Consider the following 18,457-nt stretch of genomic DNA (forward strand, 5'->3'; position numbering starts at 1 on the left):
ATCTACTATTACTTTTAGAAAGTACGGCAAACTGCCTGTGGTCGGAATTCGACAGAGAGGAACCTAACCTATGTGTTAAACAAAGATAGCGCGAGGCTAGTAATTTTCGCTATCTGTCAACGAAAGGTTGATGTGTTTACGATTTGAGGTTACGACATACTGTACTAGAATTATTGAGTTAACGGACCGGAAAGAACACTATTCCAGTCCCAAAGTAATTCCAGCCCTATTCAACGAGAAAGTGTCACCGGTAACCAGCAAACAGTCGTGGAAGACGTGTTACCACCATAGATGTTAAATTAAGTTACCTAGATACCCGACTACCTAACCCTGCGCTGCAGAGAGAAGTGAAGCTTCAAGGTCGAGTGGCCGCCATTTGTCAGAAAGGCAAAACATTGCTGTCAATGTATGATCGCTTGGTAATATATTAGGAAAATAGTGCTAAATACAGGGTGTTATTGAAATACTGGAAACAAAAAATCTGGTGAATGTAGGGAACCTAAGAAGTCAAATGAACGTTTGTTGTTTAGTAAAATTTTGAAAGGAAAATTTAACCCCTATCCAAACATTCATTCCTCCACTGATAAATAATGGTTTCACGAAAAAATGTGAAACCTAGTAACTGAAAACTGTCGAGGTGTAACTACTGTTGCTATTAATTTATTGCTAGCAACAAATAAACAATGACAATAATTAATGAACTGACAATTAAAACTTCAAAATCATAATTTAATCGACCATAAAATGAAACAAAACGTAACGTATGCAACTAGAGCAAGTTTTCAAAATGTCCACCACCATTTCGTATACACGCTTCCGCACGTCTAATCAATGATTGTTGCCTTGTTCATGTAGAGTTCTCCACACCACAAAAGGTGAAACTCCCACTCGGTAAGACAATCGTCTAATGCTTATACCTGGATCGTTTTCAACGACATTCAAAATTTCTTCTTCGGCATCAAGTGTCCGTTCTGTCCTTTCACGACCACGATCACTAAAACGGGTTGAAATTTCCCATTTTCTCGTAGACGCTCAACAACGTTAGCAAATGTTTTATGATTTGGCAATCTTCGTTCGGGAAATGCTTCTTGGTATAAACGTCGAGCTTCCAAGGAGTTTCCTAAGGCTTGTCCATACATCAGAACCATGTCAGTCATTTCAGAATTAGAAAAATTCATTTTGTTCTTCCAAAAAATTGCAAAAACGTCAAAAAATGATGGGCTAATGAATGTATTGTCATGTTAACAAGCAACAATTTTACCTACTTTAAATTACTATAGTGATCAAATTTACCTTTAACATTTTTGGAATCAGTAGCGCACACGCAAATTTTAACAGATTTTCAATCAATTTTATCTCGAAAACTAAAGGATTTTTATTAGATCAATATTTGATGCATTAATTCTCTACATCATGACCAATTACCTTAAAAAAAGTTTCCATCTATTTCAAAAATACCCTGTATATGTATGTACGTTGCGAACTGTTTCATGTGTATTGGGGGTGAATGTGTATGATTACGTGAATTAAAGTATAGTTCCAAAAAGTGTTGGTTTATTAAGAGCGAAATATGCCGGCATCGTGTTCCGTATTTGGGTGTACAAATCGGTTTAAACCAGGAGGAAACGTCCAGTTTTTTGGGTAATTTGCGGTCGATTGCTAAATCGGTTTGTCTTTTTATTATGTGATTTTGTCTTTAGATTTCCCCTGAAAAATGAAAAGCTCTTGGAACAGTGGGTTAGAGTAATGAAAAGAAAAAAATTTACACCAACAAAAGCCAGTAAATTGTGTAGTGACCCTTTCACTGAAAGTGATTATTTGGTGCGTCCTGGCACGTATTTACTGCTTAGGTATTTTTTTAATTTTAATGACTTCTGATTTATGTAAGAATTGGAAAACTATTTTAATTATTTTTCCTCAATAACGTAACATTTGTAGTATATTTTAAGTTATATGTACTTTTGTTGTATGTCAGGATTGGCAAGCTAACAATAAAATGTGCATCTGATTTCCTTAGAACAAATAAATCATATTTTACCCTTACTTTCACCATTACCGTAATACGATTCTACAGTATTTTGCCTCTTTGACAAATGGCCGCCATAGGCTTCACTTTACGCGACGCAGTTGCGCATCTAGTAGAGTATAAGGTTAAAATCTATGGTTACCACCAAGGCAATTGACGGCCAAATGACAGTAACAGGATCGCCATACTGGAAGCAAAAAATACCTGCTGTCGAAAAGACGGAGCATAACAAGGACACAGATATTTTCTTATTATTTGCTATCATCCCCGCTATTTTTTTAACAACGCTAGGTCGCTAGCAAACCACCAATTTGTTTTTACGCATCAGTTTGGTAACAATAAACAATAACCCTCATAACCACAAAAACTCATAACTGCCTCATAACCCTTAAAATTGATATTTGACATCAGATGTCAACACAGAAGTGGAAGGTCATTCATTCCACATGACGTCAGATAACGTTGCGCAGAAGAAGACGAGTTTTGGTTCATGGGATGTCCATACCATATTTACTTGTATCATGTACCAGAGAACATATGTTCTCTGGAAATACATTTAATCATAGACAAACTCTCTTGCTTTGTCTATGCATATATATAATTAACTGTTATCCTGCCATTTCATCTATTGAAACACCACGCTGTTGATCTTGCTTAAAAACTAGCGATTTGTAACAAAAACGAGTGGTATTTCTATAGAAATGGCAGACTTTACATATTGTTACGCTATCGTAGGTAAACCTCAACAATTTATTTTTTAATAATTCGTATTTACACGACTATGCAACGATTATGTACAGAAATTATTCCGGCAAATTTCACTAGACGCTCTTGACTCAACTAGCTGAATGAATAATAGTTCCCGACGGTAGCTCCTATTTAAATCCCTGCATTCCTCCGGACGGATCTCGAACGCCGCTTCTAGGTTTTTTCGAGACTTCCGGTAGCCGGCTCCAGACTTGTCTTTATGTGAATGTCGTGTTCGCGTTAGATGAGTCATCACTCATCACCGGCGTGCGACCAGAAAATTCTCGACGGCCAATGGCGTCGTACCGGGGCGGCGTAAGGGTGTATTTCGTAACAATATATTAGGTACAGTGAGTGGATATATAAAACTGGTACACATAAAATTGTATCAGCTTAATTGTCAATCAATTGTCAATCACAAATAATTTGTTTTCTGGACAGTTTCAAGTTTTGCAACAGAAATCCAGCGGAGATAAAACTTGAAAATTTTGGGTCCACAATACGGAAATCAGGCACAGAACGTCCATACCCGTGTTCCATACTCACTCTGACGTTTATTTTTTGCATACGTTATCCATCTGTCATGTTATATAACCCTGACGTAAGACAATAAATTTACACAGGATAAAATTTTTGTTTATTCGCATTTTCTTTTGACAGTTTTGTACCAGTATTATACAGGATTGCTAAAAAGTATAGAAGCAGTTAAATATCTCGGGAACGGTTAGTTGGATCTTCTTGAAATTTAATTAAAAATACTCAAGCTGTAATTTTTTTAAACTTTAAACTTCATTTGTTTTCAAGCTGCAAGGCTAACTGATTTTTTTTAATAGCTCCACTAGTCAAATCGTCAATTTTTGAATATAAGATTTTTTTCTGAATTCAGAATTCAGAAATAGATCGTGGTCTTAGATCATATAATAAATAGATACCAATACTCAAACTGAAAGCTGTGACTAGACATGAAGGTGTATGTTGTCGTTTTCTACGTCAAGGGGAGTAGTATAATGCTATCCTTGTGTGATCACCACATCTTCATCTTTGTTATATGCATTTCATCTGTATATGTCTATTTCACTTCCACCCTTGTACCGCACCACCGCAACAAATCGCTTTTGACAGATGTTTCTTCTAACCTATCTTTCGAGTTGTTGTACAAAAAACAATTTTAGAATTTAGAAGAAAGATCCTATTTTAAGTGATGTAGTCATAAAGGATCACAATTGCTGCCCAATAATTTACTATTCCTTTCGTTATCTACTGTGAATTATTTATAAAATCAAGCTGTCAACATCTTTCTTCCGAAGTTAGTTCAGACATACTTCCTAAAATTTAGGCGCGCAAAATTCAAATAGTGATCAGGCAAGGATAGCTTCATTGTAACCCCTCCATGCACGAGAGAGATGTGTGACAGGAGGATGTCGTCACAGGCTATCCTAGGGAAAGAACACGGCATGGTGGTATCTATTTATTATATGATCTAAGATCGTGGTAACTAAATTTGAATTAAAATTTCACGCTGAAAAAAAAACAACGCTGCGAAATCGCATTGAGAGGGTTGGTAGAAGTTGGCTGCTTGGTAGAGGATGGAGACTCCTCACTCTGTTCTTATTGTCTGTATTACCAGGGCTATGAAAGTCTCAGCTGATTCCATAAGAAATACATGGGGAGCTTACGGAACGACATAAAGAGGTCACTAGCGTCACTAAAGGTGCTCCGACCTTGAAGAACATAGTTTCTTTTTCATTTTAAGGTTTTCGGTGAACGTTGTGTCTGGTTTTGTCAACAAGAAATGTCATATTATTTACGGAATCATACGGGATGTTGGGTTATGGGGTTAAAAACAAACGTAAAATTTATTTTTACAAAGTAATAGATACTTACGATACATGTAAAAAAATACTAGAAAATTCCAGGCTAAAGAGGTCAACAAACTGCAGGTTAAACGAAATAGTTTAATTTTCGATGTGTACGTGTTTGAGCGGTTCAAGATTTATTTTTAAATTTTAGTGTGTAAAAAATTCTAACTAATAAAAACTAAAACAAGGTAATCAAGAGGAAAGTCTTTGCAGGGGTGGTGGAATGGTATTTTTGTATGGTTCGTTTTTTAGCCGCAAACCAGTTAACGACTACGGTGCATAAATTGGGAAAAACTCACAAAATGTATTACCCATCGGAGTATAAACTGAAAAATGTTTAGGTGGTGGTATCATTAAATCGCCAAAAATCACATCTTCATTGAAGACTTTAAAATGTCACACAATTAAAACAGGATGTAACACTTCGTAAGAATGTGCAAAGTTCACAACAAACTTCGCAGAAGTGGTGGTGTAAGAATTTTCGTATTAATGAGTATCCACAAACATACCATAAACAGTTGTGTTCTTTCAAGGTGAGTTTCCGGTAACTCACATCACTTAATGATTGTTGAAGAGGCTGAAATACAGGGGAGATGTGTTGTGGAAGTTTGTTTAAAAGTACACCTTTGCAAATTTTTCATTTCAAATAAAATAGTGTTTCACAGTTGGTTCTTGCACTCGTATCGAAATAATCTGTAGTAAATAGTTTCCGAAACACGCTTTGGAATTGTATTGGTGTGGGATTTATACAATTCCCAAATTGACGTCTCACAGAGCCAAACAAATATGTCAAACAATACTGGTTTAGTTGCGGCAACCTTTTAGTGAAAATTGTAAACAAATTGTATTCTGTGAAAACTATTAAAAATAATAAGCAAAATGTTTATGTTCCTGAAGTTATTTTTTATTTTTTTGTCAGTGATTAAAAAATATTAAGAGTGAATTATAAATTTTGCAATTCACTTATGGATAACAACTTATTTCTCAGACTTGTTAAAGATTTAATAAACGCAGTTTAAAACGTCAAAATTGAATAAAAATGTTTTGCTTGAATATATTAATAATTTATAAGAAAGAAAAAAATGGCCAATGTCACTAGTACATGCCAATCATTTTTATTTTTGTGTACAATTATTAGTACGAGCCCTAACAACTAAATGTTCTTTGATTACTGCGCGTATCCTTGCAGGCATAGTACTTACAAGACTTCTGCAGTATTCAGGAGTAAAACTTGCCCAAACTTCGTCGATTTTTGCTTTTAAACCTAAGAGTGTTCGTTGGGGGTTGTTGCGCAAAACGGATTTTATGTCGTGCCAAAGTGTCTCAATGACATTTAAGTCAGGGCTGTTCGCAGGCCATGAAAGGACTCTTATATCATGATCCCCAAACCATTTCTTAGTACTTTTTGCGGTATGACATGATGCATCGTCCTGTTGAAAAATATAATCGTTGTCCGGATACAGTTTTTCAACAGAGGGCAACAAACTGTTTTCTAAAATTTGTTGGTATTTCATGGCGTTAATAGTCGTTTCCACCAATTCATAATTCCCCAACCCTTTAGCTGACATGCACCCCACACCATTATTCCTTTAGGAAACTTTACAGTTCGTTTTAAACAGTCTTTATTGAACGCTTCACTTTTTGATCTTATCACTCTTCTCCGCAAATCTCCCACGCCCACATCAAATTTTGACTCGTCACTAAAATGACCTTTGACCAATCTTCCATGGTCCATGCCAGCTTAGACTTTGCCCAGTTGTACCTATTTTTCTTTTGATTTGCCGTTATTAAAGGTTTTTCTTTGGCCTGTAACGGCACGGTGGAACAAATGTAAACCAAAAACTTAAAAATTACCTTATAAAAACTTAATCCTGACTTGTGAATCAATTTCCTACAACATTCTCGTGACAGCTTATGCCCTATTGCATCCGTCCATTGTGCTGTTATGTCCCGCAATGTATTTCTTCGATTTTTTTTACAAAGTTTTACAAGGAGCCTTTGACTTCTTTCTGAAACTAATTTCGGTCTTCCTGAACTTTTTCCTTTAACGTCTAGTCCACCAGTTTCGCGATAATGTGAGATTATATCCGCTACAGTGGACTTTGCTAAATTCAGTTCTTCACTAATTTCCCGAATTTTTTTACCTTGGCAATACTTCTTTACAATAAGTGCACGTAATGATTTTTCAAGTGGACGTCCACGAACCATTTTGTTAAAGAATATATATATTTTTCTATGGATCTTACAAAACAGTTAGGTAAAGCAGGAAGAGGAGAATGATATTTATTAACAATCAAACAATTCACACCGCCTACTTAGTGAAAATTATTTTTTTTATTTATTTGTCCGAATAATTAGTTGCCAAAGTGTATTCACTTTTTCTGAAAAATCCACAGTCATATTTGAATTAAAATTCTATGTAAAGTAAAACATTCAACTTTTTTATTAAAAACTATTCTTTGAAATCTTAGCTTCCTATTTTTATGTGATTTGATAATAAAAATTAAAAATTAATTCATAAAGAGTGGTTTTTGAACGCTCCGGTTAGTTTGTCCGAACATTTAGTTGTTAGGGCTCGTATTATATGAATCACATATGAATGTTACGAAATATTTGAATCTTCGTGTTTCCCGGGAACGGGCTCCCAAGGTCACACCCGTTCCGCAAATATTGCTGAAGTTTCGTTACTGATCTACTGTGGTATTACCGAGAAGATTATCCAAGAATATTTATCATACGTGTTTGCGCAGAATAAAAATTAAAATCGGCGATGGCAACTCAATCCTGCCGAGCACTCAGGCGGCTAGGACGTGAGGTTTCCATGGCAGCGATGTAAACAAAACGTCTAAACCAGCCATGATTCGGTCTCTGTTTCCAGCGTTTATCAGCATTTCATCAGAAATAACATATCATGTATCCAAGACACATCTTTAGATGTAAGTTTTGATACATTTTATACAAGTGGAGCGACATAAATATATTAGTTTTGATAATTATGACACAAATTTCCGAATAATTTTGAAAATTACTATTTTGCCATGTCCAGTGTGTTTGTAGACATTGTAATTTTGAACGGGCACGTGCCCTTGTGCCCCCCGGCACCAGCCGCCCCTGTCAAATAGTTGTTAGAGTAGCTTTCAACACGAAAGGGTACAGGTGGTGGGAGTGCGCAGAACATTGTTTTGGTTTGGCCTTACAAATATCGTGCAAGCAGTGGCAGCGGCGATGAATATTTCGATTTTGAAATATTAAAATATTATTGCGGTTAATAAAAATATCACTTTTCTATTTTATTAGCGTTGACATTATAGAAAAAGAATTTAAACAATTGTTAGTGCTGTATTTGATGTATGAGTTGAATAAAAAAGTAAGTAAAAGAAGTAAAAAGGTAATTTTTAGTGAGCAATAATAACTGTTAAATTACGGTACAGTCGAAGCTCTAGTTATAAACGACTATTATGCTAGAATATGAACTGTGATTATTACTTCGACGTTAAAGACAGAAAACGTTAAGCCTTATTATAATCCGACTTTACGGTATCGATAAATTGTGCCAGAAAATTAAAAACTATATAATTATAGTCATAGGTTGCTTATTCTCAGAGTTTTAACCCCGCTTTTATCTAAAGATTTAACTGTTGATTTAAGACTAGTCGACTATAAAATAATATATGATACTGGTTTATAATGAGGGGGTTCGTGAAATTTTTTACTCATGCTATAATCCCTCACACTATAAACTCGTTTAATAATTAAAAATACCAAATTTTGTGTGATAGTTTATCATGGTACAAGAAATAGTTTATCATAATTTATTGTTACGTAAGTCTATTTTTTTAACAAACAAATTAATTTATTTTTATTAAATGGTTGTATGTATTCTTTTGGAGAAATTGCTCTTTTTTTAATTGTTTTTGAAAGAAGTATAACTCAGCCGAGCCTCCCTTCTCAATGCATCGATGTTACGCCACTGATGGCCCGGCTACAAGTCGCGCAACTTAAGCCCCGCCCCTGTACCCTTTCGTGGTGAAATTACTTCTAACAGTGTCAAAAAAAAAAATCAGTCACATGTGTATTGACGCATGCGCACGCGGGCCTTTCAGTATATTTGAGGTTATCTTGTGAGTTGGGGTGTTTTTGTAGTTAGTAAAAAGGTTTCTAAATTTCATAATAAACAAAGAATGCTCGATAGTTAGTAGCACAGAGTTGCTATTACCAATCATTGAATAAGCAAGCAGTTTGGACCTATATTGTTTGTACTTAATGAAAATACGGCCCACTACCATAAATTATATCTATTAAAATAGTAAAAAATTGTAAATCGCAATGCCAATGAAACCGAAGTTACCCAAACTTAATAAATCAAATGGCAAGAATGAATTGATCTTATCAAGAGCAAAAAAAGATGATACAGGATCAAGTACCGAATCTGCTGATCGAAGCCACAACGATAATGTAGAAATTCAAGAGCAGTTTGAATTAGAGTTGTGTTGGTGTATACAGCAGCTACAAAGATCCTTAAATTCTGGTAAATTAAATCAGAAACAAGGTATGTTATAAATAGATGTTAATTATTCTCCATAAATTGAAAACTATTGTTGGCATATTTGTATTTGAACAGTTTATATTCAATTATTTCAAAACGGTCATGTATTCAGTCATCATTAAGACACCCAGAGATTTTGTTTAAAAATAAGATACATCTTGTTGCACAAAGCTCAAAGAAACACGAGTTGATTGATGTTAACAGGCAGAAATTTGTAAGTTCCAATGAACAAAGAACGCCCTCAAGTTGGTGCAAGTTGTGTTCCTTGTGTTTTTATGCTTACCATAACGAAGGATGAAACAGTGTGATTGTTAAGCGTCAACTTTAGAACGTTTTATGTTGATCACATGTTATATGCATAAGATTTGTACAAGGTTCTTATGTTGTAACGTCGAATGATATAGGTAGCTTTATAACTATTTACTTGCTCATGGTAGGTCAGTCAGGGTGAAAAACATATTGCAGGAATTTAAATCCTGGATTGCTAAATAAAGTTAATTATGAATCGAGATCCTTCGTATAAAAATTAAAATTTGAATGTTATTAATTCTGCAGTGTTAAGTTTAAAATTCAATTTTAAAAACAAATTTAAAGTACGCTAACTTTAATAGAAAACTTTAAAAAGCTAATGCAGTGTAAAGAGTCATATAAAACCGTCTCAAAAACGGTGAAATTAATGACTTCTTAATACGTGTGTATTTGGAACCTTATTGTGGAGGGTTGGGGAACTTACTCTACATGCATTTATTTTTTGTGGATATTAAAAATCCAATACAAAATTTGTAATTACTAATTATATTTTCAGTGCAAGAACACACAAAAGTTCTAAACTCGTTAATGAGTAATTCTACGCCCTTCATCAAAAAGCGACAGTTAATGAGACTAACATTTGGTGATTACAGAACTAAGATGACTGAAGAAAGTAGGAAATTATCAAAAGGTAAAGTTTACATAGTGTATTATAACCTCCTTGTACTATACAGATACTTTTTGCAGGCATTAATATGAAAATATCATCTTCGTCTCCGTGCAAAAAATCCAAATTCGTTAAGAAATCATTACTATTGTCGAATTCAGACAACGATTTTAAATTTAACTTTCCTGTAGAAAATACGGAAAGCGATTTATCCAACGAAATGTCTAAAGTAAAAATTAATTCCAAACCATTTCACTTTATAACATCAAGTAATGATTTTCGATTTAATTTTAGTGCAGGTGAAAATTGATTTACACTGTGTATTTTTTGTTAATATTAACTATGTGAGAACCAATAAATTTGTAATAAAACATTTTTGATTTTGATACTTGTTACTTCAGAAATTTACATTAGGATCTACATTGATTGATGTGTGGAGCAAATGAGAGCTAGAAGGTCAGGCGCTGGGTCAGTCCAATACAGTTTTACGAACTTTGTCGTTGTAAATGTGGTAAAAAAGCCTACACGAAATAAATGTCATACATACCAACGTGTACAGTGCAATGTGGAGAGCGTCTTTAGATATGTATCTCTGTCTGCAGTCTATTTCATTTTCAATAAAAATATACATAATGTAACAAAACCTATTTAAATATCACTTTTTATTTTTCTTCTGGTAATACATACTGACATCACATACTTTAAAAATATACACATAAATTTTTGCAAATTTATAAACGTATAAAACAGTCTTGTTATAAAGGCACTATTTGTTTGACCTACATAGCACATCAGAAAATGGAGCAGAATTGTAATATAAAAGAAGCTTCAAAGTTACTAACTCTAACAAAACAAAATTTGTCTATAATATGAAATTGTACTTTTCTTAAACTAAAATCAATTAATGAATTTGTATAATTTATTATACATAAAAATGTCACTCCATAATGGAAAAAAATGCTTGGATATCTCATAAATTACCTACACTTAAGTCAATAAACAGCAAGATTACAGTACAGATAAGAAAAATTTTACCACCTATTCAAGAACTATTGACCATGTCTCTTCAAAAACTTCTATTAAAGCCATTTTATTGCAATAAATAAATATTTTGCAAACGTATAAGTATTCGTAATTTAGAACGGTTATAAACAAATCTCAATTAAATGTCCACGATCAAGTTTTGTCACCGCGGGCATAGCGAAGTTTGAAGTTGTTAAATTATAAGCTAAGCAACATTTTTTATATGAATTAGATGCATGAGTAAATTTGAGCAAATATTTAACATTGGTTTCACGCTTGCACTAATGTGGACACATATTCTGTTTATGTATAATTATCTTGACTATTATAATTCTTTTTTCAAAGATTAAATTTTTGGTCATATTTACTATTTACTTAACATAATTAAGTTAGTTTCTATGCAATTTTCCATAAATATGTTTTTTATTATTTTTAACAAAGCGTATGTCAATGAAAAAAAAAAGGTGTTTTTTTCTTGCTTAACTTTGGATAAAAGTAATCATCCATCATATAAGCATAGTTAACTTTCTTCGTAGGTAATTAAAAAAGATATTTTTTCATTGTGCACAATTATCAAGTTCCATGTTCAAATGCTTGATAGCCTTCAGCACCCGTAAAAATAACATCCACCCATATTCTCATAGCCTCGGGAGATGGTGCCATCAAGAAATACGATTTCTCGTGAGTTTTCACAATGAATGTTAGTTGTGGATTTGGTGATTTTACATTGTTGAGATGATCTAAGTAAACTTCTTCAATGGCCTGTATAAAGACAGAAAATTTAAGCTGTTAAATTACATGTGTTGGTAATAAACTTACTTGGAAGTATGCTCCTCCACGTGTTTTCTTTTCACTTTTGTCATTGTAATAAGTGAGCGTATGTTTGTTTCTATCAAACACGAACCATCTTTTTGACCATCCATTTAATTTGGATCCCTTCTTATGTAGAAAACCCCTGCATGACGTTGCGTTGATTATAACATGGGGACATAATACAACTTGGTGACCTACAGTATACGTTACAATTGAATTATTTGTTAAAGGGGTAAATAACGTGTAATCAACAAAAATCAACTCTATTTGGCAATAGATTTGTAGCCGTTTTTTATTCGTCATACTTTATATAATAAATTAATAATCGACGCACAATGAAAAAAAAAACTACTTGGTAGTTGACACTCGTAAACATGGATTTTAGTCGAAACTATTCTCTCAAAATAATAAATTCAGTGAAGTAACTGATTTGGTATTACATATTACATTCCAATTTTCTTTTTTTAACATTTTTGCCAAAAATTGCGTACGTCTAAACAAAATCATTTTCGTAAATTTTAATTTGAAAAACTTTAGAAAGTATCTCCTTATTATAAGCCCCAAATTCATTGTAAATATTATTCATTCTCGAAGGAGTGAACCCCACGATAAAGAAACAATTGTTTGTCTTTTAAGTCAACGTTTCACTTCTTTATTAGAACTTCAAGGACTAAAATACAGAAACATTACCAATCACATGCAAACGTTTGTTTCTTTATTCTGGGGTCCAGTCCTTCGAGAATCAATAATATTTAGAACGTATATTTCTGTTTTCATTTTCCGGTTTGACTTCAGACCTCACTTTTAAGTGGAAAGTTCACTACCAATTTGAACACCGTGTGTGTAAATTTAAAAAAATACAAAACTAACTGTGTAATCGTAGAATAATTATGAATTATATACAATTTCATCGAGTTCTGCTTTTTCTTCTAGGTAATAATAATAAGTTTGGAAAAGTAGCTTTTTGTTCTTAGTTCCCAAACATGAAGAGAATTTAAAAAAATACTGAACATATTATTTTGTAAAATATTATGATAATAATTTTTTATTGGAGGCTATTATCTGAAATTATAGTAGATCACGATCGCATCGAAATTTACGTAAACCAAAATAGCCTCTGAACAAATTATGTATATTGGAAAATTTTCTTACGTGTAACTAAGATCTTGTACTGTTTTGAGTATTAAGGAAACAATGTATAGAAAAATAAGCTAGTTCGTAGCATAAGCAAGCTTATAAATGAAATTAACGGTGACTTACATTAGTTCGTCAAAAATAAAGATCACGATTATTTATTCCCGAATGATGGCAGTTTCAAGATATGTAAGGCGGTAATTTCTTAACACAATACTAATTTAATATGTTAATACTAAACGATTATAATTTTAAATAATACATTTCTCAAGTGTTCTAAAAAGAAAATGCATAAATCTTTTACGACTTTAACTGTTGACGTATTGTGGCCCAAGAGTCAATTACGCACCAAGCTTTCCCGCAAGTAATAAAATTTTATTTCGATTCATAAGATTTAAATATGTGGGTGTGGATGAATGATTTTCAGGAAATTGAACACTAAACGCCAACCATGAATTAATGGTTTCCAATCATTTAGGTGAAAACCACATATGTATTATAAATTTAGACCAGCTACGTTTGTTTTTTACGTCTTGTCTAATCAAATGTCAATTTTATGGAAGTTCCTTGAAATTGTTGATAATCAAATAAATCTAAAACACTTTCACTGCATGCCTCCCTTGCAAAAAGTACTAGAAGAATAGTTTACTTCATTTTACAAAAACACTCTAAATGGACCTTTTTTAAGTTGAATTTTAAATTATATGCTTGTTTTAATAGGTGTCTTCTCCTATCTAAAGGAGATTTATTTGTTGACTTACTATCTAAAGTAAGCCAACAAATAAATTGATATATTCAAAGTACTCTAAAAATTTAAAATACATGAAGTATCGAACTTATTTGTGAAAACTGCAGGGAACAATGAAACACTTTCAGCTTGAAGGACCTTAAAAACGTATTGCCGCAACAATATCTTCCGTTGGCCAAACCTCATAATGTATAAATAAGATCTATATTAGCTGTTGGCGTATCAGTACTTTTTGTTCCATGTATTTGCCAAAATACTGTTTAACTTTTAAAATACGAAAACCATACAAACATGTGCATTCAAGCATTACCGGCAGATTCTATATGTTGCCGTAAGTCCAGGTCTGACCCTTTTATTGGTAAATATCTTGTAAGTGGTCTCTGTTTATCAGTGTGGATCCTGGTCCTCTTTTTTCCCACGGTATTTCCAAAATCCATGCTGACTTCACTGATTTCGGATATAGGACGTGATGAATCTTCATCTGATATTGGTCGGGTCTAAAACAAGATTGACAACATGTAATTAATATAATTATATTCCACTTATAAACAATTTATCGTAAACGTGTTTATTTCATAGATTTATAAAAAAAAACTATTTCCACATTTTTTCTTGGAACTTGTTTTTTATTCACAAAATTTAATGCAAGTATGCAATAGCAAAAATTTATTTTTTGTTCCAGGTATTAATTCAGAACGGTAATTGATCCTATCATAGGCAACATAACTCGTCTTGGCGCAAATTTTTTTGAAGTGGTGAATTATTTCCGGTTTTTTGGGTTTCAGTTTTTAAATTTGACAAAACTTCATACACTATTTTCCCAAATCTCTTTTTAAATGAAAAACAATGTGAAAACTTATTTCCATTTTGACCTTAACAAGAGGTGTTTTTACTACTCCAGCGTAAACAAAAGAAGTGTATTGGAATAAAGTCCATCGGACGAATGGCTATTTTCATGTTTTCTCGACGCTTCATGACCGTAGAGTGCGAAAAATAGGTTTCCCGGTTCAATTTATCTGTGTCGATTTTTATTAGATAGATGATCTCCGAAATTAGGACCGATTGATGTTAAATATTATACGTAGTTAAAAAACTTTGAATTCATTAAAAATAATTTTAGGTCATTAATTTTGATTAAATTTGAAACATCTAAAAGCTCTAAGCTGTACAGCAAGTTTAGGAATCGGCGTATAATCATCACTCTTAATCTTTTTGCAAACCACGACTTAAATCTTTGACAATAAAACCAATTTTTTTCTCAAACGAAAAGGCTATGCGTACAAACTAAATTCCACCAACTTTACTCAAAAAATAAAAAGCTAACCACAGATTTTACGCATAAATATGTAACAAATTTTTTCATTCTATGTCTCGAGCTGTAGTTATGAGAAGTACAACAGTGCTTGAGACAAATTGCTAACTTCATGTTCAGGTTGTACACCGGCTGTCTAGAAAATGGCGGATTAACTCTTCAGTACGTTATATACGGGGGTTTCGGGAGTCCCAAAAAAATAATAAAAAAATTCTTTATAATGTAGATTACGAAAAAAACGTGGTTTTATAAAAGGAAAATTGGCAACACTGTACACACCTAATGCGTGAATATCTCCGGCTTACTTTCTGGTTTCTTAGTAACGATGGTGACTGAAATCCACCTTCGCTTTATATCAGGCAAACATTGTTGTCAAACGGAATTTTATCAAATTATTACAAAAACAACACAGCCATACTTTTGTGCATTCCAACTGAAATGGTAATTAAACATGGTTATGGGCGAGAAAAATATTAACTAAAAGTTTTACTACTAGTTATTCTGATAATGAATGATTTGTTTAGTTGTTAAACGTAGCAAAAGAACCAATTTTAAAATCATTATAACTCCACCAAAATGTGAGAAGGATTTTTTTTACTATTTTTCCCAGACTCACCACTTGATTGTTAAGAGCGTAGCGGAGAGTTAATCCGCCATTTTCCAGACACCCGGTATATACAATAATACATAAATGAACATCGTTTACTTCCAATTTATGTCTTTCGGTGATTTTATTAAATTGACACTCTTCTAGTTACTTTGACAATTTAAGTGTATTTGAATATCAGCGTCAAGATTCCAAAACATCAACTATACAAAATAGTCTATTTATTCCCTGAAAATTGTAGATCTAAATAAAAAATAAAATCTTACTCGAAATATTGGGCGTTCAAAAAGTTGGAATCATTCATTTTTCATCACCCAGATAAGACATAACTTTAGAATTCATGGTATTGAGATATTATGGAGTGTTAAATAAAATGACTCATTTACCTTTTTTCTAAAAGTTTTAGACGTTAGACTAGTGCATCTGCGTTAGAAGAGGTTCGTGTACTATATAACTTTGGAAATTTTTTCCTCATTCGACAAAAGTAGATCAAGTCATTGCATCAGTATTTATCACGATTCTATATAAAATTTAACTACATATTTACTTCACGAGTTTTTCATATATATATGTTTGTTAATTAATATAATAAAATAATTAAGAATATAATTTTAACATAATTAAATATTGAATTCGATATTTAAATTTTAAAGTACTATAAAATAGATTGTCATTTATAATAATTAGGTAATAAGTTTTAATTAGAATAAAATTTACTACTACCATTAGTACATTAGTAGCATTTATCGTTTGCAGTATTTTTTTTAATAGGTGCGGTAACGGTAATTTGAATTGAACTTACGGATTTTTTATACACAATTTTATTGCGACGTGTCTTTTTTGGGTTATATTCCACTCGCACGTAAGTGATCCACAGTGACATGATTAATCAAAATTTTACTTTGATTTAACGGCTATGCTTCCTACACAATTTTTAATGCAATATTATTTAGGTAGAAAGTGATTTCAATCAAAACCCGCACTGTATGCCAGTTTTATGATCACTAGCTGAATGAGAAATGAATGAAACGAGGTAAGGTGTGTGTGTAATAAATTTACATCGACCGACAAACAAATCGTGTTTTGTGTAAATTAAGTTTAAAATACAGCGTAAACTTAACATTCTCAGTTTAGAATAACCTAATTCGAAAGATGTTTTTTCACTCTTTTAATATGAAGAAAGATTTTAATAAATATGTAATTGTATGTTTACAAATCGCCTTAATACGGTGTCTCGAACATGTTTCAACTGATTATTATTAGGTCCCGGATTTTAGGATATTAATCTTTTCGGCATTCACACTCGGACATAAATATGTTTCATGGAAAATAACGTTATTTGAACCATATTAATTTTGCCTAAACAACTAAACTAAATATTTGTGACCTAAAATTATGTTTTATGACCTAAACGACCTAAAGTATCTTTTTATAAATTTCGCGTTCAATTGTACATATCTGGTCTTTTCTTAAAATGCCGATTGCCAAGTAATAAATTTGATTGCATCCGCACCAGTCGAAAACCTCATGCAATAAAGGATGGTATTGTTGTCGAATCTTTTTTTTTTTCGTCACATTCGGTTGTTTTGGTTTTCAAAAATCTCACTCGCATTCCATGTTTTCATTTAAATTCAAGAGATTTTCGAGACGTTTGTTGGTTAGTTTTGCGTGACCTCACTTTTAGAATGGAGTGTACGAGTATGTTATAGTTTCGGTTAGTGAACTAGTTCTACAAACATTTTAAATCGCCATACCGAAAGAAAAAAACTGTTATCAAAGTTAAAATTATGCAGTAGATAAAATGTGCCGGCAACACTTGCATTTTTGTGATATTAAACGCGGGCCAGGAAATATTTTATAAAGCTTGTAAGTAAAAATTGCAATTAATATCTATTACACTTTTCTGTTTATTCAAGTTTAAGTGCGAGAAGAAATCACATTACAGCATATACGCGGGGAACTTCATGTATTCACGTATATTTTTTAGAGTTGTATTAAGTTTTCTTTTAGACTCTAGAAAAAATAAGAAAGTATATTGCTGACGAGAACATTTGGATAAGTGTTGATGAAATTACAGATACTGTAGGCAGATATAACTAATTCAGGACGTTTATGGAAAAAAATGGCTAAATAATAATAAAAAAAAATTAATAAATAAAAGAATTATAGTGATGTCGAGTACTATAGAGATCTATCGGAAAGAAAACAGTACGAAACCGAAAATGAGAGGAAACGAATAAAAAAATATTACACATTAACATCGATAAAATGGGAAAAGAGGAAATTAGAGGTGCATTAAAATATATGAAAATAGAAAATAATCGGAGACGGATATAAAAATTAAACAAAAATGCTGGAGACTTTATTGAACGAAATATGGGTCCCTGAGTGCGCTCAATAATGAAAAACGGGCTGGGTCGTTAAAATACTCAAAAAAGGTTAACAATATCTAATAACTGGGGGCGATAATCCTACTGAGCACTGGAAGTCAGGCAGGTATCATCAAACAATTATTAACACAATCAAGCTCGCCTCAAGACAAACTGTTGTTGAACAGACCGTAGAATCTATATTAATAAAAATGAATCGCCGAAATGTATGTACGCTCATAACTTCAGAACGGCTGCACCGAATTAGACGATTCTTTTTTTTACGTGTTCCTTATTGTTAGGAGAAGGTTTATATGTAAGAATATTTATAAAAAATAAGACGGCTAAATGATAAAA

At 32.6% G+C, this 18,457-nt stretch overlaps 2 protein-coding genes across 5 annotated transcripts in view; one reads left to right on the forward strand and one right to left on the reverse strand.

Moving 5' to 3' along the window:
* Positions 1-8,713: 8,713 nt before the first annotated feature.
* On the forward strand, positions 8,714-10,480 carry LOC135135644 (UPF0488 protein CG14286). The gene is made up of 3 exons (XM_064064751.1): positions 8,714-9,181; positions 9,984-10,118; positions 10,175-10,480. Exons 1-3 carry the CDS (start codon positions 8,959-8,961, stop codon positions 10,402-10,404), a joined length of 588 nt encoding a protein of 195 aa, XP_063920821.1. The 5' UTR covers positions 8,714-8,958; the 3' UTR covers positions 10,405-10,480.
* Positions 10,481-10,739: 259 nt separating this feature from the next.
* LOC135135643 (uncharacterized protein) overlaps positions 10,740-18,457 on the reverse strand; it is a 39,606-nt gene continuing 31,888 nt past the window's right edge. For all 4 annotated transcript variants that reach the window (XM_064064749.1, XM_064064748.1, XM_064064747.1 and 1 more), the window contains 3 exons: positions 14,123-14,309; positions 11,937-12,124; positions 10,740-11,879 (listed from right to left, as the gene is read on the reverse strand). In XM_064064749.1, the coding sequence (XP_063920819.1) occupies positions 11,691-11,879; positions 11,937-12,124; positions 14,123-14,309 (564 nt within the window). In that variant the 3' untranslated portion in view covers positions 10,740-11,690. The remainder of the gene's footprint in view (positions 11,880-11,936; positions 12,125-14,122; positions 14,310-18,457) is intronic.

The sequence above is a fragment of the Zophobas morio genome, unplaced genomic scaffold, assembly GCF_036711695.1.
Source record: "Zophobas morio isolate AGI-343-1 ecotype UQ-CSIRO unplaced genomic scaffold, CSIRO_AGI_Zmor_V1 ptg000024l, whole genome shotgun sequence".
NCBI classification, from domain to species: domain Eukaryota; kingdom Metazoa; phylum Arthropoda; class Insecta; order Coleoptera; family Tenebrionidae; genus Zophobas; species Zophobas morio.